The following is a 19,899-nucleotide window of genomic DNA, read 5'->3' on the forward strand; positions in this document are numbered from 1 at the left end:
GACTTTCTTCACGGACCTGAAGATCACCGTAGGGGAAATCGAAATGCCCATTGTGATCCTTGGAGACCCCGCCTACCCCTTAATGCCATGGCTTATGAAGCCGTACACTGGGCAACTTGACAGCAGCAAGGACCAGCTCAACAACAGGCTGAGCAAGTGCAGAATGACTGTGGAGTGTGCATTGGGGCATTTAAAAGCTCACCGGCGATGCCTGTATGGGAAGCGGGACATGGCCGATGACAATATTCCTATGCTTATAGCTGCGTGCTGTACGTTCCGTAATATTTGTGAGTGGAAGGGTGAAAGCTTCACTCAGGGCTGGACCGCAGAGGCTCAGTACCTGGAGGCTGAGTTTGAACAGCCAGAGACCAAGGCTATCAGAGGAGCACAACATGGGGCCATAAGGATCAGAGATGCCTCGAGGCAGCAATTTGAGGCTGAAAGCCTCTAACATTTGTTGCTATGCTCAGGATTGCAGTGCTTGTAATGCTAGGAGGTGATTGGTGCACATGATGCAAGATGGGGCCTTAACATAATTGTATGTTGCTTTGCAGTGCTTTTTGCTTTCACTTAATAGAATAAAGATTGCCTTCAATCAAACACAATTCTTTTATTAAAAGACAACAACCGGAGGAGAGAGTCAAACAAAAAAATTCATCAGCAGGGAGGGGGATATGGGAATGGAAGGTCTCAAGAGGAGGAGGGGTCCTGGGACAGCTACAGATTTGTGTACGTCCAGGGATCATACCCAACCTTCTCCTTTGGAGTACAATGCAGTGGGTGGTGTACTTCAGCAGGGCCAAACTGCAGAGGGATGGGTGTTGAGTGCAGTGGGTATTGGGACTCCACAGTGCTGGACTGTGAGGTGGGAGGAGTGGAATGACGCGGGCAGAGAGTGGAGCCAGGAGGTTGATAACAGTGTGTTGGCAGTAGGGGGTGTGGGAAAGAGTTTTATGACAGCGGCTACAGGGGAGGGCGGACGCGGAGCTGCTTGGTTTGAAGAGCTAGTATCACCTGGAGCGTGTCTGCTTGGCGCTCCATAACGTTTAAAAGCCACTCCATGGCTTCTTTCTGGTGTGTTATGTTCTCCTTTCGGGCCCTCTTCTCGCTGTTCTGCCAGTCCTTCAATTCCTGCAGCAGCGGATTGCCCAGTATCTCCACGAGAGTTTCCGGGAGATCTCTGAGGAAGATTCCAGTGAAGTGAGGGAGTCTATGAACAGCCTGTTCCGCAGTTCAAAATAGGCATTCGGTGGGAGACAAGTCTGATTTGTGCAAGCCTCCTGCCTGCAACAAATTGCTTCAGCAATTCCCAAAATCAGATCCACTTACCAAGGGCCTCCTCTCCTGTTTGCGCTTAGCCAAAATCTGACTGCTGTGTCTGGCTAGGCTCTTCCGGGGTAGAAAAGAGCATGCATCTCTGGCCTCCAAGCCATCCTCTGCCTCTGGGTCTCCCTGCCCCTATTCGTCCAAGATTTCCTCCTCCTGGCTCGGTCCACTCTCGACTGGCATGTGAGCAGGGCCGTCCTTACCCATACGCAAAGTATGCAGCTGCGTAGGGCACCAGGAAACTTGGGGCACCAAATTTTCTGGTGCCCTGTGCAGCTGCGTGCTGCTCCAGCCCCTGCACTGCCTCTTCCCTAGGCCCCCCCACCCCTGCCCTACCCCAGCCCTGCCTCTCCCGCCTCTGCTCCGCCCAGTCCTGCCCCCACTCCACCCCTACTCCAAAGCCCCCACACTGCTCCGCCCCCACTCCTGCCCCTCCTCTTCCCAACCTCAAGGATTGCAGCAGGGCCAGGCCTGCATTCATCGGCAGCGGAAGTGCAGGGACCTGGCCCCAGCTGCCCTGCTGGTGAGTGGTTCCCCCTGCCCCCCTGAAGTCCTGGGGCCAGCTCCCCCGAGCCCTGCCATAGGGCCCCAGAATAGCTAGGGACGGCCCTGCATGTGAGCCAACGAAGTATCCACAGGGGCATTCGCAGGGAGGTGGGGTCACCACCAAGTATCATGTCCAGCTCTTTGTAGAGCCAGCAGCTCGTGGGTGCAGCACTGGAGCGGCAGGTTGCCTCCCTTGTGGTAGGCGTTCTGCAGCTCCTTCACTTTTACCCTACACTGCAGTGTATCTTGGTCATGGCCCCTTTCTATCATGCATCATGAAATCTGTCCATAGGTATCATAATTTCTATGGCTGGAGTGCAGCTGGGACTGCACAGCTTCCTCTCCCCAAATGCCAATGAGGTCCAGCAGCTCAGCATTGCTCCAAGCGAGGGATTGCCTGGTGCATGGAGCAGGCATGGTCACCTGGAAAAATGCACGCATCACCGAGCAAGCAGGAAGGGGACTTTCAAATTCGCAAAGGGATTTAAGGTGTGGGGATGACAGTTGGTCACCTGAGGGCAGGGCAGTAGAGTTGAAACCGATGACCAGAGAGGCAAGAACAGGCATTGTGTGACACCTCCTGGAGGCCAATCGCAACACTGTAATCACCACGGTGTCTACACTGGCACGGCAATGCTGTAGCCCTGGTGCAGAAAGCTCTACATCTCTCATCGGAGTGTTTTTTTTTTTAAGAGAGCTACAACTGTGCAGTTTTTGTGCACTAAGTGGCTTGGCAATGTATACACCTCGGGAGTTACAGCACACAAAGCTGCTTTACTGTGCAGAAACTTGCCAGTGTAGATGGGGCCTATGATTGTAAACTCCTTGGAACAAGGGCTGTAGACCTTAATCCAGTGTCGTACCGGTATAAATTCTCAGACAAAAAGTACATTAAGGTGTAGTTAAGGCTCGGAGTATGTATCAGTAATTTAAGAGTGAAAAAAATATCGCAGGAATATTGTAATAATCCAAGAAACAAGCATTATAAACTCTGGAAATTCAGAGTTAAATTTATAAGAAGAAATCCAAACATGTTAAAGTAAAAAAACTGCTGTTAGGCACCCAACCAACCTTAACTTTGCCCTGTATTGACATCATGCAAAAATCATACGGTTATGAAGGTATTTGAGGTCCCAGATTAGATTCAACTGATTTCTGTTGACATATTAGTATGTTTTCTTTTATATATTTTTCCCCTTGTAGTATCGCTACAAGGCAGCCTTAATGCTATATTCTGAGAATTTCCTTAGTTTTAAAAATATTAAAATTTTCATAAATAAACACTAAACTTTCCATTGACAAGGGATACTGGTTATTCTGACACAATTTGCAATGAATTATTTGTTTAGAGGACTGTGTTAGTGAAACCTGTGTTATCTGAAGGAGGAGCAGGGAGAGTCTATTCCCTAAAGCCCATTGTGTGTGTGTGCAGGGGGCACACCTGCTTTAAGATGTCCCCCATGCACCTGCCTCAGTATGTGGTGGGGGCGACAGCAATGCCATAGGGAGCTTTTTAAGTACTGATGTCCAAACTAGCATGCAACCACAGAATCTTTAAAGGGCAGTGACAGGCGGACCAACTAATCTGTCAATGAGAGAATCTGTCACGTATTTAACCTTCTTCATATCACTCACTCATTACAACCAGTAGAATTGTGGCATGCACATTAGCTATAGAGGATAGATGGTGATTGACTGAATTACCTCTGATGTCATACTGACTGAATTTCTTCAAAAATAGCATATGCAAAATATTTTAGTTAATTTTAACAATATGGAACATTTAAAGTATCTGTTATTTCATTGTAAAGATCATTTGGGACAAAGAGCAGATGTACAAAGATGTTAAGTTTTTCAAATAACCATTTAAACTTATAGGTTAATTAATAAAATTACTTAAATTCCTTCTGTACTCTAAGAGTAAGTACTGTACATTTAGGGAGGGTATCATATATTTTTCAGACAACACAAATAAGTTGAATCCTGCTTTAAATGCAAAATGGAACTCAACCTTGACTATGGAGTTGCAAAGAGCATTTTCATAATCATGTCAGTAATAACTCTACTGAAGTCAGTTGAGTTATTTGGGCATAAAACTGGACAGAGGAAAAAGAATCAGAGCCAGTATGTATATAAAACAAGTCAGGCTCAGGAAACCGAGTTTCTATTGTCATTTCTGCTAGTGACACACTCAGTGACCTTAGGCAAGTCATGTAATCTCTGTGCCACAGTTCTTGTGAGAGACAACTTTATAGGGGTGTTGTGAAGAAATACATGAACAGGAGGTGCTCAGTGTCACAGTTTAGTGGCGCCTGTATTTCCCCCTCCATGGTCCCTCAAGGGCACCCACTCTAGGCTTCTGGCTCCTCAGCTGTAACCTGTTTTGGGTAGAGACCTGCATCTCTCTCCCTTCTGACTGATGTTTTTTCCCGGCTGCCAGTTCTCTGCCTATGCTGTGATAGTTTAAGCAAGCCAGAATGCCTAAACAGGCCAGTGTCTGCAATTTGTTTCTCTCTCAAGGCTACAAACAGCTGTAATTGCTAGCAGTTACAAGCTCCCACACAGGTCTTTCTAAGCAAGCATTACAGAAACAAAACTAATAAAAATAAAATAACCTACATGCATGCTAATAAACTTACCAGAGATCACCCCAGCTCCAACATGGGCTCTGGTGTCAGTCCTTCAAACCCCACCAAGGAATATTTCTGTGGTTACAAGTTCGTAACAGGCTCAGCTCAGAACTAGCATCCCCATGCATAGGCACTGACTCCATGGGTGCTCCAGGCCATGGAAAAAAAAGTTAGTCGGTGCTTAGCACCCACCTGCAGTCAGCTCTTCCCCCTCACCCTCCAGCACCTCCTGCCTGCCACAAGCAGCTGTTCAGAGGCAGGCAGAAGGTGCTGGGAGGAGGAGAAGCGGGGATGGGGCGCACTTGGGGGAGGGGGAAGAACTGGGCAGGAAGAGGCGGGGGTGAGGGCTTGGGGGAAGGTGTGAAGTGGGGCAGGGCTTGGGGCAGAATGAGGGTTGAGTAGCCCCCTGGGGCAAGGAGGAAGCCGGCGCCTGTGCTCCCATGGATGGGTTGGGCTTTCCTTCTGTGATGGCCAGAAAGAGTTAAACATCCTGCAAAATACATAACCCTCAAAAGACATGTGGGAAGGTAATGGTTGTGTTTTTGAGCATTTACGTATGTATGAGTAGGGTCCACAATGTAATCAACAATCCCTGTCCACGCGGTATTCTGATAATTCAGAGATCAAAAGAACATCCTCGCATTGAAATTAATTGTAAACATGGGATATCTCTGTATTCATCCCTCTTTGAAATGTATAGCAAATAATCTGTGAATGGTGGAGGAACAAGCAAATTGCCTTATGTTAATTCTACAGCTAAGTACGGGTGATGGACCTCCTTCAAAGTCATCCTAATTGCCTTTTGTTCCCGGAGAAAGTCCCAACTTGTCAAAGAGGGCATGAAATTGTACACGAGATCCTTGGTCCTGATTCTATCATCTCAGATCTGCTTAGGCTTCATCAGGGGAAGTTTGAGTCACAAGACTGAGGTCCAAGTTATGCTGGTATGCCCTGAATATGATATTTGGACATTGGACTATAACCAATGAACTATTTCTAAAAGAACTCTTTGCAACTACAAAGCTCACCATCTCTGCTATGAATCTGCACCTAAAAGAATTCAACGCATGTCTGTATGTATATTGATCTTTTAACTATTCTCTCTTTTGTTTTTAAATAAAGTTTAGTTTAGTTCATAAGAATTGGCTGTAGTGTGTATTGGGTAAGATCTAAAACATTCATTAACCTGGGAGGTAATGTGTCCAATCCTTTGGGACAGAATCTTTTGTGTTATATAATGAAATAAGATTTACAGAAAATTTCTTCGCATTTGACACGGGTATCTGATGATGACCTGAGGCTGGGTCACTTTAAGGGAACTGTGTTGTTTGGACTTCTGAGGAACCAGTAAGGTAGTAAAGAAGCTGTTTTATTCTAGCTTGGTAAATCTAAGTATTGGAATAGCCACCATCTTTAAGGGGATTGTCTGCTTCATTCTTTGCAGTTCACCCTAATTGAGTGACCATAGCTAGCTCTCTACTAGGACTTCGGTCAAACCTTCATACAGCTTAGTTCTCTGACATTGGGGTTATGTCTACACTATGTCTACACTACTGCGATAAGTTGACCTACACTCCGCAACTCCAGCTACGCGAATAATGTAGTTGGAGTCGACATACCTTAGGTCGAGTTACCACGGGTTACATTGCAGTGGGTCGATGGAAGAAAAACTCCTGTTGACTTACCTTACTCATCTCGTCGGGGGTAGAGTACAGGGGTCGATTGGAGAGCGATCCACTGTCGATCTGGCAGGTTTTTAGTAGACCCAGTAAATCGACTGCCAATGGATCGATCTCAGAGCGTGGATCCCTGCCATAGCATAGGCCTGCCCTCACAGTCAGGGAACAGGTAATCAGCAGATAATAGTTCTCTCCTTGGGGTGCAGCTTCAAAAGGCTGGAAGTAAAGAATTTGCATTCACCTCCCGCTAGAAATTCCCAGGAAAACCACCTAACATTGTATGTCCCTTAAATCCATTCTTGTTTAGCACATTGTAAGCAGTCCTTTGAAGTTCGTAACACTTCCCAGGGTTCACATCTGCCCCCCAGGCATGGTATATACAATACTGACCTACAAACATACATAACTTGTGTATTTAGTACAATGGACTCCAAAGATACTAAAACTTAATTTAACTAGGTTTTTCAAGGACATTGCAGGAAATCGCCATATTAGTCACTCAGCTACTGCCACGATGGAAGCCATAGAAAAAGCTCCTGTAAACTCCATCCTTGCTGTTAAAGTGCCCCACGTTTAATAACGAGAGATAGGCGAGAACTGGGACCACAGCACTCTGGGGAAGCCTGGCTTTAGGTTCAAACTTCACATCTGCCCTTTTCTTTAAAACGGGCCTGAACCAACCCTCCCACACACCCCCAAAATCCCAAACACCCCAGCCTTTGCTGAGGTGTGGCTGTGCAGCGGCATGCTGCTTGTGGCTCTCACTGCCTCTGACAGCTCCAACCGACTGCATGCAGCCTCTCCCCCAAACAGATCCCACACATCCTCTGCTATGCATCCCATGAAGTGAGCTGTAGCTCACCAAAGCTTATGCTCAAATAAATTTGTTAGTCTCTAAGGTGCCCCAAGTCGTCCTGGTTTTTTTGCGCGGATATACACTAACACAGCTGCTCCTCTGAAATCTCCTATAGATATAGGTTATATGTGGGCAACTGCTACAGTGACGCAGCTAGAACGTTGCGACTTCTACTTCCCACGGTCCCAGCCCCCAAGCGAAGATATCCGACCTCTCCTAGCTCTTCCCCGGCCGTTCTATGGGCGCGCGTGCGCAGAGCTAGCTGGCGGCTGTTGAGAATGTCGGGCGCGCGGGGCGGTGGGCGCGCGGCCCCTCCCCCCGGCGGGCGCGCGGCTGGGGAGGAGGCGGTGCCTGTGTCCGCGCTAGAGGTTGTGTCGTTCCTTGGCAAGCTGCTCTGCGCAGTCGCGGCGCTGAAGGCGGCTCTGTACCTCCTCCGCCGAGTGTGTCTAGCGATGGCCTGGAAGTCGGGAGGCTCCAGCCACTCCGAGCTCATCCACAACCTGCGCAGTGAGTCTGGGGCCGGCCCGGCGAGGGAGGGGCCCCGGCGCGCACAGCCCCAACCCCGTTCCCCGGCCGTTACCGGCCCCTCGGCAAGACGCACGTCACATTCCGTCCTGGGCTGGGGAGAGACGAGCTGTCACTGAGCGGGCCGGGGGCGGGGAGCGCCGGGGAGGAACCCGGCTCTAGGGGTGGGTTGTCCGCGCAGGGCGCGGGGCCATCGCCGCCTCTGGGGATGTGTGTTGGGGGGACCAGCCCCGCCCCGCCCCGCCCCGCCGGGTGGGTTCCCGCGCAGCCAGTCTGAGGGCGGAGGCGGCGGCGGCTCCTCTCCCCCTCTCGGCTCGGCCTGGGCTGCAGCCGGCGGGGGTGGGGGCGTGCCGGGCGGCGGCGGCTGCTGCTGTCACCCTGCCTGCCGGTGCTGCCCGCCTCGTGTCCCCTCCGCTCTGCCCCGTGCTTCAGGCGGCGCGTGCCGGGGGCTGGCAGCCGGGCTGGGCTGTGGCTCCGGACCCAGCCCCGGCGGGGAGCCGTTGGGTCCGACTGCTAGCGGGGGAGGCTGGCTGGGAGCGTTGAAGGGCCTGAGGCCATTGCGGGGGTGGGGGAGGGGCGGTTACTTCACCGTGTCACGGTCCCTTTGTATCGGTGTCGCTGGACGTTCTCTGGCGCGTGGCTCTTAGCGGCCCTTGCTTAAATCCCGGGGCACGGGCCGGGTTGGAGAGAAGGGGGGTGGGGGGGGGGAGTGGTCGTGGCCGCGATGCACAAATCAAATCCAGGGCAACGCGGTGGTAGGACTCCAGTCCCCTTCTCTTCAGGGAGCGCGGGGCTCAGCCGGTGCCGCTGGGCCGTCCAGGTTACCAGGCTCCTCTGGAAAGTGCTGTGTGGCTGTTGATGTCACCCCACCTCCCCGTGCCCATCTGAGATGCAGTTTCCCTCCCACTTTTCCCAGGACTCGCACCGCTCCTGTGTTGGATGCGGCAAGGCTGGGACTGATGCCCACAGCTGTGTTCTGTTTTAGTGACCTGCAGCCCCAGGGTGAGGGGTGGGCTGGGCTGGTTTGTGTGTGTGATCCAAATTGAGAGGAGGCAGGGAGTTAAGTTCCTGGTAGGCTTAAGTTCCATCATCTTTCATATTAGCTTTTGATGGATAGATTTGTAGTGGTCCTCTCCTAGCACCTGGAAGGGGAAAGAATTTTTTCCCTCCCAGAGTCCCCTAAACATTGGGAGGTGAGGGGTGGCCCCAAGAAAGACATTTTTTCTGTAAACTGCATTAGTAGTTTCCCTCCATTGTTTTACTTCTGCAATTCTGGGTTCTGCAAGGGTGATCGTTTTTCAATTACTCAGTTTCATGGGGAGGGAAGAATATAGTTTTTGGTAATATCTCCGAGCTCCTTTATTTCAGAGCCCTTTCCCTTTCCCTTTGTGTTTACCTTTGTCATTGCTCATAGTTAGGTTTGGCAGAATTTGATTTTTATTTATAATTTTGATGGATATATTTATTTTTAAACACTGTTTCAATTTCATCAATTTAAACGTTCACAGTTGTGGGAAATTATGGGGGTTGTCAGGCAATAATTATTTAATGATGATAGAAGTTGAGATTCAAAAAGTTAAAGCTTCATAACATTAAAACACAAATTTGCAATGTCACCTGTCAAAATATCTAAAGTAAATATGCTTAAATCAAACTCTAATAAGTTGTTAAGCAGCATTTCTCTTACTTTCCTTCTTTGCAAACTTCAATGATTATTGCTGGAAATATTTTTTTGTCCATTAGTCAACATCAATTTCACCAAACACACACTGACATTTACTGATAAAAATCTAATCCTTCCAAACCTACTCATTCTTTACTCGTTTTGCAATCAGCGTAGTATAGTGCTGAGGTTATTTTCAGTTTCATACTGAGTACTGAGCTCTGGATAAAGCCTGTGAAACTGGCTACATTAGGAAGGCTATGAGCAGTTACAGTAAGAGGCACTGGCGCTGTCTCTTCTGCTGATGCGGTAAGCTAACACTAGGTTTGGTTATCATTTGGAAGGTTATCTTTGCAATTCTAAACGCTAAAAATGTTTTTAAATAAGTTTTGGCTCTCGAAGCGTCGATAGTTTGTCTCCTCGTTTGTCTGGGAAGCGTTTCAAAGGTAGACATGGATGTTTCAAGCCTTAAAAACAGTTCAAAAACATATATGCTCCTGCAGGGTTTACTGCTTTGAGAATCTAAAGGTGAAATGGACTTCATTGCCTTGCTTTGTCTCAGATGAGAGAAATGTAAAAATGTCAAACAGTGTAAAAAGTAAATTGGATTTCGAAACTTCTACTTTGAAGAAGTTGAAATAATAGTAATATAAAAGAACATATGCTGTAAAGAGATTTAAGTTGTACTTTTATTTTCAGTGCTTTTATTAAGGTATCTATTTAACACCACATAAATAGTATTTTTGTAGAGAATCTGAATTATAGAGTAGATGATTTATTCAAAGCTATTATGTGCAATGAGACCTGTGCCATTGACTTTGTTGTTCTCTGTGCTCGTGCACCTGTCTAAGTGGAGCCAACTTCAGGATGGGGACCAGAAATTCTAAATAGGAAACAGCAATTAAAATAAGTCTTAATATTGTATTGACCTAGCGTAGATAAAACAGACTTTAAAAAAAATCTGCAGAGTCACATACAGTTTATTTCCATTATACACTATGGAAAAGTCACACAAATGAGGGTCATTCTGGTCACTTGCCAGCTTGTGCAGATCAAGGAGTGACTGGTTCACATTTTTTTCCAGTATAGAATTATACAGTTCTTTCCCCAGATTTTCAGAAAACAATTTCTTCTTTGATCAGAGATCAGTCCTGGACAACTTAAGCCCAGTACTTTCAGTAAATTACCCTTAAACTGAAAATATTTTTGAAATAGACATACTTAGTCAATCTTAAATAACTTTAGCATTTCATTTTCTGGTGTATTAAGCGTGTAGTGATCCTAGAAAAAGGGAGAGGAGTTGCATAGTAGTTCATAATTCATTGATTGCTGCTTGGGTGAAGTGCTCCTTGTAGGATTCTGAACTGGTTCTCTTCTACTTTTCTCAGTCTGTTAACAAGTCCGCTATCCTCTCAATCCCTCAAATTTACAATGTTGGGGTCATCCTAATTTCCTTCTTGTCTTTCATACCCAGGATCTTGCCAAATCATATTGCTTCACAATATACAACTCTTCCAGAATTCGCCACCTCTTCACCATTTCTACAGCTAAAATGTTGGTCCCTGCCCTAGTCATGTCTCACCTAGGTTATTGCAATTTCCTCTTCCTCTTCTATCCTCTCCGAGCAATACAATATGTAGCCGCAAAAATAATATTCCTTGTTTGCTTCTCTTTGCCACATTATGCCACTGTCATGCTTGTGTTCAGGCCATAACCCCCCCCACACATTCTCAGATCCCCACCACTAGCTTCCCATCTGATCTCTCATCAAGCTGCATCATCCCTACGTTCAAGGTTCTGCCTAATACTGATCTCTATATCTTTGCTTGCTTGCTTCTTGTTACTTTCCCTCCTGGTTCACATTTGGAAGGTTTTCTTCATAACCCTATGAGATATCAACATAATTTAATAAATACACAATTGAAATGAAAGCTCAGATTCTGGAGTAGCTGATGACACTTGAGAGAGATTTCTGCTTTCCCTGAATGAGTGGATTTTTCAGCCCATGCTTTTACCAGTAACATAGGCAGGCTGTTCACAAATAATTGTCATTCTGCTCTCAGGTAAGCTAAAGATAATTTATCTGAAGATTTTGTTTCTTAGATATTTCTCACTTAAAATCATTTCAGTGTCTTTTGAAAGCAGCAATTTCATCATTGTAGGGATTCTTCAGCAAAGAACCTTCCATCTTCTTAGTTGCTGTCAGGAAATATGTTCAGAAATCTGCCTTCTATGGTAATCTCTTAAGCCTTTTGTCTAATTTACACTCATAAGTATATTTATGTAAAGCATTATGGGGTGCAGTGTCACACCCTATGCGTAGGAGCTGGACGGGGGACATGCCGCTGCTTCCCTGAGCCACGTGGAGTCACAGCACACATGAGCGGGGCAAACCCCTAACACTGGTCCCCGTTTAATCCAGCTCGAGGACTGGATTAAAACGTCTGGAGGGCTGGATGTGGCCCCAGACCATAGTTTGCCCACCCCTGGGATAGATAATAAGACAGAAAATATCTTATTGCTTCTATATAAATCCATGGCATGCCCACATCTTGAATACTGCATGTAGATCTGGTTGCCCCATCTCAGAAAAGATGCATTAGAATTGAAAAAGGTACAGAAAAGGGCAACAAAAATGGTTAGGGGTATGAAACAGCTTCCATATGAGGAGAGATTAATAAGACTGGGACTCTTCAGCTGGGAAAAGATATGACTAAGGGGGGATATGATAGAGGTCTATAAAATCATAACTGGTGTGGAGAAATTAAATAAGGAAGTGTTATTTACTTCTTCTCATAACACAAGAACAAGGAGTCACCAAACGAAAATAATAGGCAGCAGGTTTAAAACAAACAATGCATGGTCAACCTGTGGAATTCTTTTGTCAGAGGATGTTTTGAATGCCAAGACTATAACAGGGTTCAAAAAAAGAATTAGATACGTTCATGGAGGATAGTTCCATCAATGACTATTAGCCAGGATGGGCAGAGAAAACCAAAGAGAATTCTCCCTTCTTTTTTGTGAGAAGATCTTTCTGACCATGTTTGTACATAAATTAAATTAAAATAAACCCTTTTTTTCCCCTTCGTTGGTTCCCTCAAGTAAAAATTATTAGCTCAAACTATCAGTAAACTAGAATGAAATAAATGTCTGTCTTTGTAGTCAGATCTAGTCAATGAAATAATGCTTATTTTTTGTGGTAGTCTGGAGATCCACATTAATCCATAATATAATCTGATAAATGGAAATAATTTTACAAATGCCTCCATGGCAGGTGACTTACCCGTGATAATGGGTATATTAAAAACAGTGTGAACCTGGTGTGTTAATCTTAAAGCTTTGTGAAAATTCCAAACTTCAAATTAATGGTTTTATCCGCCATTGACAGGGTGGATTTGATTTAAATCAAATTGATTTAAATCACTAGTCAGGAAGACTCGATTTAATCATGGATTACTACATAAAACCTACATAAAAGTGCATTCTTGTTGATTGTTATAACCTTAATACATATTCTTCACAACTCCAAGATAGATGTAGGTTTCATATTTAGAAGGTATACACTATACATTTTTAAGTGATTTTAGTTTGAAAACTTTTCAGAGTAGTTTTACAGCTATATCAGAAAATGAATGATTGGTTATTTCATTTACCAAAGGTAATTGAAGCAGATATTTATGAAGTCATTTAGAGGTGAACTATCTCCAATTCAACAGGTTAATAATTAATATTTGGAGGATTTTCTTGCCATGCTGTATTAAGAGGAGAACATCACCAGACAGACATTTAAATTGTTTTATTTAACTAAAACAACAAAGTTATGTATTCTGGATTTTTTTCTTCAACAGCAAATGTATAATATGTTAACAAATGAAGCATATGAATTTTTGAATTTAGTTAAACATTCAAGTTTTTTAGCTTTGTTTTTGTTAAAATTGTTTTAAACTAAAATAGTTAAATGAAATTAAAAAAAAATTCAATAGACTATGTCAGCCAGGTCAACATGAGAAACTTAAAATACTGGCTTCTGCAGCTAACTCAATCATCTTCACCTTCATTTTCCTGTTTGTTCATAATCTGGAAAAGAAAAACAAACTTTCCTGTTTTTTCAAGTTCCAAACGATTTCTCAGTTTGGAATGAATTAGTCCAAAGGAAGAGAATATTCTTTCTACACCGGCGGAAGAAGCTGCTGCTGTTAAAAGTGGGATTATCACTTGAACAGTCTCTGAATCCAAGTGCTTAAGTGACTTCCACCAGTTCACTGGTGTGACTTTCTTTAAAACATCATCAGCAAACATATAATTCTTGAATGGTTCACCCTTAGCTCTGAAGTTTATTACAGTTGGCATACGGAGGGATGATTGCTAGATGTCTGTGTCATGGCCAACTCCTCTTCTTCAGCAGTTAAGGTTTGACCTTGGTACCAAGTATTGAGAATATTTGCAAGAACATAAGCTGGAGATAGTGCTTGTCCCATTTGTTTTTTTTTAATGTTTGTTTGTAATTTAACTCCGTCATTGCATATTTCTCTTTTTAAGATCTCATTCAGTTCCTTCTGGATTTCAACAGCCTGAGTAATAAAATAGCTATTTCCCTGCATTTTGTTCAAGGCTACAGAAATAGGCTTCAGGGTACTCATCACGTGTTCATCATTTCTCTTAAGCCCAATGTTGAGAACTTTGGCTGTGTGTGCATTTCCTGATGTATCAAGTCTTTCTGTAAGGAAGACGTTACCTTCTGTTGTCACACAAGCACATACAACAGGATCATTGTGGACATTGCTCCACCCATCAAGACTTAGGTTAACAATTTCATCCTCTAGACCTTTTTCACACTGCTCAGTTTCTCTTTCATACACTTTATCCTGCAATTTTACTGTGACATCTGCTCTGTTGGGTGGACTGTATCCTGGTCTTAATGACTGAACCATGTTAATGAAGTGTGGGTTCTCAATCAAACGGAAAGGAGAGTTTGTTGCATAAACAAACCGGACAATTTTTTCATTAATTACCTCTTTTTGTAATGTGCTGGTTCTTTTCAAAATGAATCTATGGTTGTTTCTGGATGATGGAGACTTTTTTATTTATTTATTTTGCTACAGCTGATATACTGTGGCTATGTGACATACATGATGTGACCTGAAATACTGTTATTGGCAGATAACTCTGAAACTATAAAAAATGATGGTGATCTTGAAGGTGGATAGTCTTAAGAATCCTATATGTTTAGGATAGATTCTCCTAAACAAAATAAGTCAATGCAGTTATTTAATTATTATTACCATACTGCTTATGTAGTATTACTCATTGCATTCACTGACACTCAGTACTACTTTAAAGGTGAAATTGTATAAGGAAATCTGCCTATTTCAGCTATTCATTTTTTATCACAACTGCATCTAAAATGATAGTACCATAGGGTAACAACTATAATTTTTGCTCAAACATGAGAATTCAAGAATAGTCCAGAAGGAAGATAGGCAGAAAGTTTACCAACCTGAAGATCCTGCATGTTCAGACATGTTCCATTCATCATCTTCAACGTAGCTTCCTCCTGAGAAGGAACACTTCTCATGATGTTGTTTCATTCGGGCAACCCAGGCCTTTCATTTCTTTGTTGCACTCTTTGCATTTTGCACATATGCCTGTTTTACCCACATGTAGAGGAACTTCATTAAAATATTCCCAAACTGGGTCTTTTTTATGGCCTGCTGCCATTATAGGTTTTCCCTTCTAGTGAGAGAATGGTATGGTAGATCTCAAATCAATGAAGGCTACACTCAGAAAGATATCAAGACTTCTGGAATATGCTTCTTGAACAGTTTCACTTTTGTTTCTACTGCCTGTCCCTCCCTTCTCACATTTATCTCCAGACTTCTTCTACTTGTCCAGAATTGCAAAATTAAGCATCTCTGATGGTATCTTCTAGACTGAGCACTGAGTCCCATGGGTAGATAGACAGATTAACCTAAATAATCTATACAGAAGCCCCTAGAACCTCATAAGATTGAGTCCCTAATCCGTGAACTATTGGAACTCATTTACAAAACTTTTCTTAAACATTAAATGAGTATATTGTCTCATACTGTAGAATTAGAATTTATAATCCCTATTCGATGATGAGAGAGTTTTAATTAAGATACATTATAGCTCAAAAATATTTTTAGGTTTTTTCCTCAAAAAAGCATTTTATCAAAAAAAAATCCTATTTAAATAAAAAAAAATCCGATTTTTTTTTTTAAATCCTTGATTTTTATCCACCCTGGCCATTGATGAAAGAAAAGTTAAAGTAACAGCAGGCCAGTTTAAAATCAACATGTTTTCCTCTTAGTAAGGAGTTCTTCATAATTTTCATTGAAATCCAAAGTAAAATTTTTCTCCAAACAGCTACATCCTCCAAAATACACATCCAGTGATGGCAAATGGGTAAATTCATTGTCTCTTTGTGTGGGAGAAGATAAACAATGTTATGTAAACCGTAATACAGGTCTTAAATTTATCAAAGTCCTGTTTGAATTATTGTCTGTTAAATATTCTAATACTTTTAAGTGGTCTATACAGGATGATAATGCGGCAAAATACCTTAAATAGATGTTCAGTTCCCTGCTCTCACTGTTGATCATCAGTTCAGATGCTTTGGTTGCTCCTTAAATTGCTTCTCTAGTACAGTTTTCACATATTGGTTTTTCTTAAAATGAAGACCAATTTGTGATGTTTGAAAAATTTACCTGACATTTAGCCCAGGGACTAAGCCCGCGAAGGTAAGTGAAAAATGTTTGTGCTGCCACGAAGAGATTACACTCCTCCAATTTAATGGAATGAAAAAGTTGTGTTCTGCATTAAACATCATTTTCTTACTTACATGTTTTTAAAATGTGTTAACTTGCTACTTGGAGTGGCCTAATGGGAAGAAAAAAAAGGTTAATATCTTGTTCATCACCTGTGAAATTCATTAAATATGTTCATCAAATAAGCTACTAATGCATCTTGTGCTCTTGTTATATCTTCTTTCCCCTTCTTGGCTTCACTTCATTTTTTTTCTTTATCTGAGTAACTTGTTTTTTGTCCAGTTCTTTTGTTGGTTCAATATAATTTAGTGAATATTTGCTAAATACCAGTTAAATTAATAATTGATTGATTCATGTATATAGTCAAAATTTTTCTGCTATTCAACCAGCCTTCGTAATTGAACTTTTCAAAGAAAAAATAAATGCAATACATAACACTCTAAATATTATACATTTCAGAATTGTGAGTTTGGGGGTGCATGGCAGTACAGGCAGTTTTTCACCCAGGCTAGCAGGCTTCATTCTTGGGATACTCCATATCAGGAAGCCTGGGGATCAGTTTGGCATACTCTCTTCCTCTGCTCCCCTACATATTTTCATCTTCCATTTCTTTCTTCTGCCTCCTCATTTTTCTCTATTGTACTTACATTTTCTAATTAATTCCATCAGTATCTCACTTGTTTATCGAGGCATGGGTTGCAACAGTTTTGATACCCATTGCTGAAGGGCAAAAATTACTAGTCACAGATCTATATGAAAGCTAGGGGGGTAGTAAGTAGAAACTGTTCAGGGATTTGGAAGAGATACCAAACCTTTTCCTTCCCTGTTGTATCAGGCTTTGCTTAGGAGGTGTCTGAAACTGAAGCTCCCCAGCACCCCACTTACAGCTACAAAGCAGCATTTTTCTCCACTTCCTGTCTTCTGGCTTTTATGAGGATGCTGTGTGTGTCTTCGTTACTTTGCCCCTCTGCCAGCTTCCTGGCTGTCATGTTTGGGGGATATCTACGTTACTCTCCTTTGGCTTTCTGGGTGCTCTGAGGATATTCTTACTACCTTTCTAAACCCCTCTAGCTAGCCTTTCTGTTGGTTGGTCCTCCTCAGTGAGTAATTACAGTGCCTTCTGCTTCCAGCTTTCTTAAGTAGGAGTAGAGTGAAATTGACTTGATTCTTGTCAGTTTTTTGTGGCTGCTCACAGGATTCTGTACATAATTAAAAATGACAATATTCTGATCAATTTTCTGCATCTTGCAGTTTGAAAAAGTTATGAACAACAACAGACACTTGGGAGCTGTCTGCACAGACAGAGGAAGACAGCACTGCATTAGCGAATACTTCTGTTTAGAAGTCTTTTTTTTCATAACTATAAGAGATAGGACACTTTTTGAAATAAAGCTTAGATTCAGTACAAATTGAAGAGACTTGCCTGGAAAACTTTATTGCTCTCCTTGGGGAAAATTGATTTTTTTTTTTAAAAAAAAAAAAAAGTCTCTGGTTATATTTTCTTTTCCTTCCTGGCTTCATTTAGCTTCTTCATTCCTGTATTATTGATGATGGTCTCTCTCTCTCTTTTTGTGTGTTTACAGTGTCTGATTTCTCCTTTTTTCCTCATACCTGTATTTTCATATTTTATATGACATGAAACATACAAAATTCAAGAGTCACATGTCTAATTATAAAACAGTAAAATTTGTTTCACATCCCAGGAACATTTATTATCTCTTTTTTAAAAGGGAAACTCAGTCTGAAATAAAACTTGAATTATTCTGCTGCATAGAACAACAAATTTAATTATAAGTCTTAAATATAAAAAAGCAAATAAACTTAATTTGTATAATTTAATTATATTTACTCCAAAGATATAGTTGAAGGAGATTTCTATTCTTGGCTCTGAGCTCTTGAAAGAAATCCAAGGTGGGAACTTTTCAAGCGCAGTTGGTTCCTGGAAGAGAAGCACATTATGTCAGTGCTGTAATGCTTTATCCACAGTTGGTGAAGGAGTTCCTGAATTGCTTTGTGCCTGTTTGACTCTCCTGGCGTCTCACTAGTTCACCAAAGATCAAAACCTATTCTACATCTCTTTCTGTCCCTAGTGTTTTCACTACTAGTACTCTTAACGCTTTTAATTCTCATCTCTTAACTCTCCAGGAGCTGAATCCTGTGTATGGTATCTTTAAATAGGAGAGTTACTTTGAATATATTTCCATGCAGCATTTATTTCCCTGTCATCTATCTACCAGTTTGCCCTCAAGATTTGGATGTTTTATTTAGAATTGATATTTTTGGCCTTAGTGGCCTTGCTTGTTTGTACTTGGGGATAACTTGTCTTGGAAAAAGTGTTTTTATTGTATATGCTTTTTACTAATGGATTTTTATGGGAGTTCTTTGCTTCCTGAGTGATTCAGGAACTGGCAGGGATTGTTCTAGACGGAACTAAGGTACCGGGAGTTGGTCACCTTGTGGGTGAACGATGGGGGCTTGCATTGACGTTTCAATATTTCAGAGATGCGTCTACACTGCAACTGGGAGCACGCCTCCCAGCCCGAGTAAACAGACTTGAGGTCTCTTTGCTCAAATCTGAGCTAAAAATAGCAGGTGGATGTTGCAGCTCAGGCTAGCTACCTGTGCCCTGACCTACAGGGACAGGCAGGCTTGAACTCTGATGGCTAGTCCAAGTTGGGGCCAGGGCTGCCATGTCCACACTGTTATTTTTAGCTCACTACGTTGATCAAAGTCTGCACAAGTCTGTCTGCCGGGGCTAGGAGGCATGCTCCATACAGCAGTGTCGGCAGACCCTGAAAGGGCTAAAAACGTTAGAGCTTCTGCCTTTCTCTTACTGTGAGCCTGAGCCTCAAGAAAGGGAACTCTGTGATACCTTCAAAAACTCAAGATTGTTGTAAAACCAAAACTTGTTTTTTCTTAATTATTAATACTGTGGCATATTTCTCCCCAAACCTCCTGCTACTATTACCTGGTGATTAATGAACTCTTTTGACGTGTTAGCCTGTGCTAATTATAATACTGTACAGTGGATACCATTTGAAAAATGGAGTAGCATTCTGTTGAGGAATTGCAGGCCATTGTATAAATCAGTGTTCCTTTTTATAATTCAGATCAAAATATTTATCAAGAGGGAGCATTATCTAGTAGTTAAACCAAGCAGTTTGTGTCAAGGAGATCTAATTGCTATTCCTGGTTCTCCTGCATACTGTTTGAATTTGGGCAAGTCACTTACGAAAGGTCAGATTTTCCATTTATAAATAGAGAATAAAATAATCAGGCTTCATATAACTAACCTTCATAAAGCATTTTTGAAATTCCCCTGAATGGAAGGTGCTGAAGAAATGTAGAATATATTTCTAGTTTGTAGCAGTTAACCCTAGTGCATATTAGTGTAGGTGGCTGCAGCAAACTTGCTAACATTCCATCATTTTTTAATTAAAATAGTTTTATTTAACTGGTGACCTGAGCTGTACTTTCTCTAAATTGGAGGTTTCATGCTCAACATTACAATCTCAAACAAGAAATCAATATTTGGGATTTTTCCTGTGCACTCATGTACCTTACATCTCAGAAGCTCCTCAGTACCCATGCAGTGATGGGTTATTTTTCTTCCGTATTGTCGTTTTAAACAATACCTGAGCTAAAAGAAAAGGAGTGCTTGTGGCACCTTAGAGACTAACAAATTTATTAGAGCATAAGCTTTCGTGAGCTACAGCTCACTTCATCGGATGCACGAAAGCTTATGCTCTAATAAATTTGTTAGTCTCTAAGGTGCCACAAGCACTCCTTTTCTTTTTGCGAATACAGACTAACACGGCTGCTACTCTGAATACCTGAGCTAGTGGCAGTCAATAATAAAAGTGTTAGTGAGCTTTCAAGACAGGAT

The 19,899-nt window shown here is 42.5% G+C and overlaps 2 protein-coding genes across 8 annotated transcripts in view; one reads left to right on the plus strand and one right to left on the minus strand.

Moving 5' to 3' along the window:
- Positions 1 to 742: 742 nt before the first annotated feature.
- On the minus strand, positions 743 to 7,242 carry LOC122459379. Of its 3 annotated transcripts, XR_006280033.1 has the most exons (3): positions 6,188 to 7,242; positions 4,512 to 4,650; positions 743 to 1,180 (listed from the first exon to the last, which is right to left on the minus strand). XR_006280033.1 is itself a non-coding variant. In XM_043511194.1 (2 exons), the coding sequence occupies exons 1-2, from the start codon at positions 6,416 to 6,418 to the stop codon at positions 791 to 793; spliced, it is 621 nt and encodes a 206-aa protein (XP_043367129.1). In that variant the 5' UTR covers positions 6,419 to 7,242; the 3' UTR covers positions 743 to 790. The 3 variants fall into 3 exon arrangements, 1 of the variants encoding a protein (XP_043367129.1); XM_043511194.1 differs by lacking the exon at positions 4,512 to 4,650; XR_006280032.1 differs by lacking the exon at positions 743 to 1,180 and having other exon boundaries at positions 2,223 to 4,650.
- A 30-nt stretch (positions 7,243 to 7,272) lies between these two features.
- PCMT1 (protein-L-isoaspartate (D-aspartate) O-methyltransferase) overlaps positions 7,273 to 19,899 on the plus strand; it is a 47,605-nt gene continuing 34,978 nt past the window's right edge. Inside the window, exon 1 of one of the 5 annotated variants that reach the window (XM_038393791.2) lies at positions 7,273 to 7,544. In XM_038393791.2, the coding sequence (XP_038249719.1) occupies positions 7,316 to 7,544 (229 nt within the window). In that variant the 5' untranslated portion in view covers positions 7,273 to 7,315. The remainder of the gene's footprint in view (positions 7,545 to 19,899) is intronic. The other 4 variants (XM_043511192.1, XR_006280031.1, XM_043511193.1 and 1 more) reach the window with 4 other exon arrangements.

Source organism: Dermochelys coriacea, chromosome 3 (assembly GCF_009764565.3).
Source record: "Dermochelys coriacea isolate rDerCor1 chromosome 3, rDerCor1.pri.v4, whole genome shotgun sequence".
NCBI classification, from domain to species: domain Eukaryota; kingdom Metazoa; phylum Chordata; order Testudines; family Dermochelyidae; genus Dermochelys; species Dermochelys coriacea.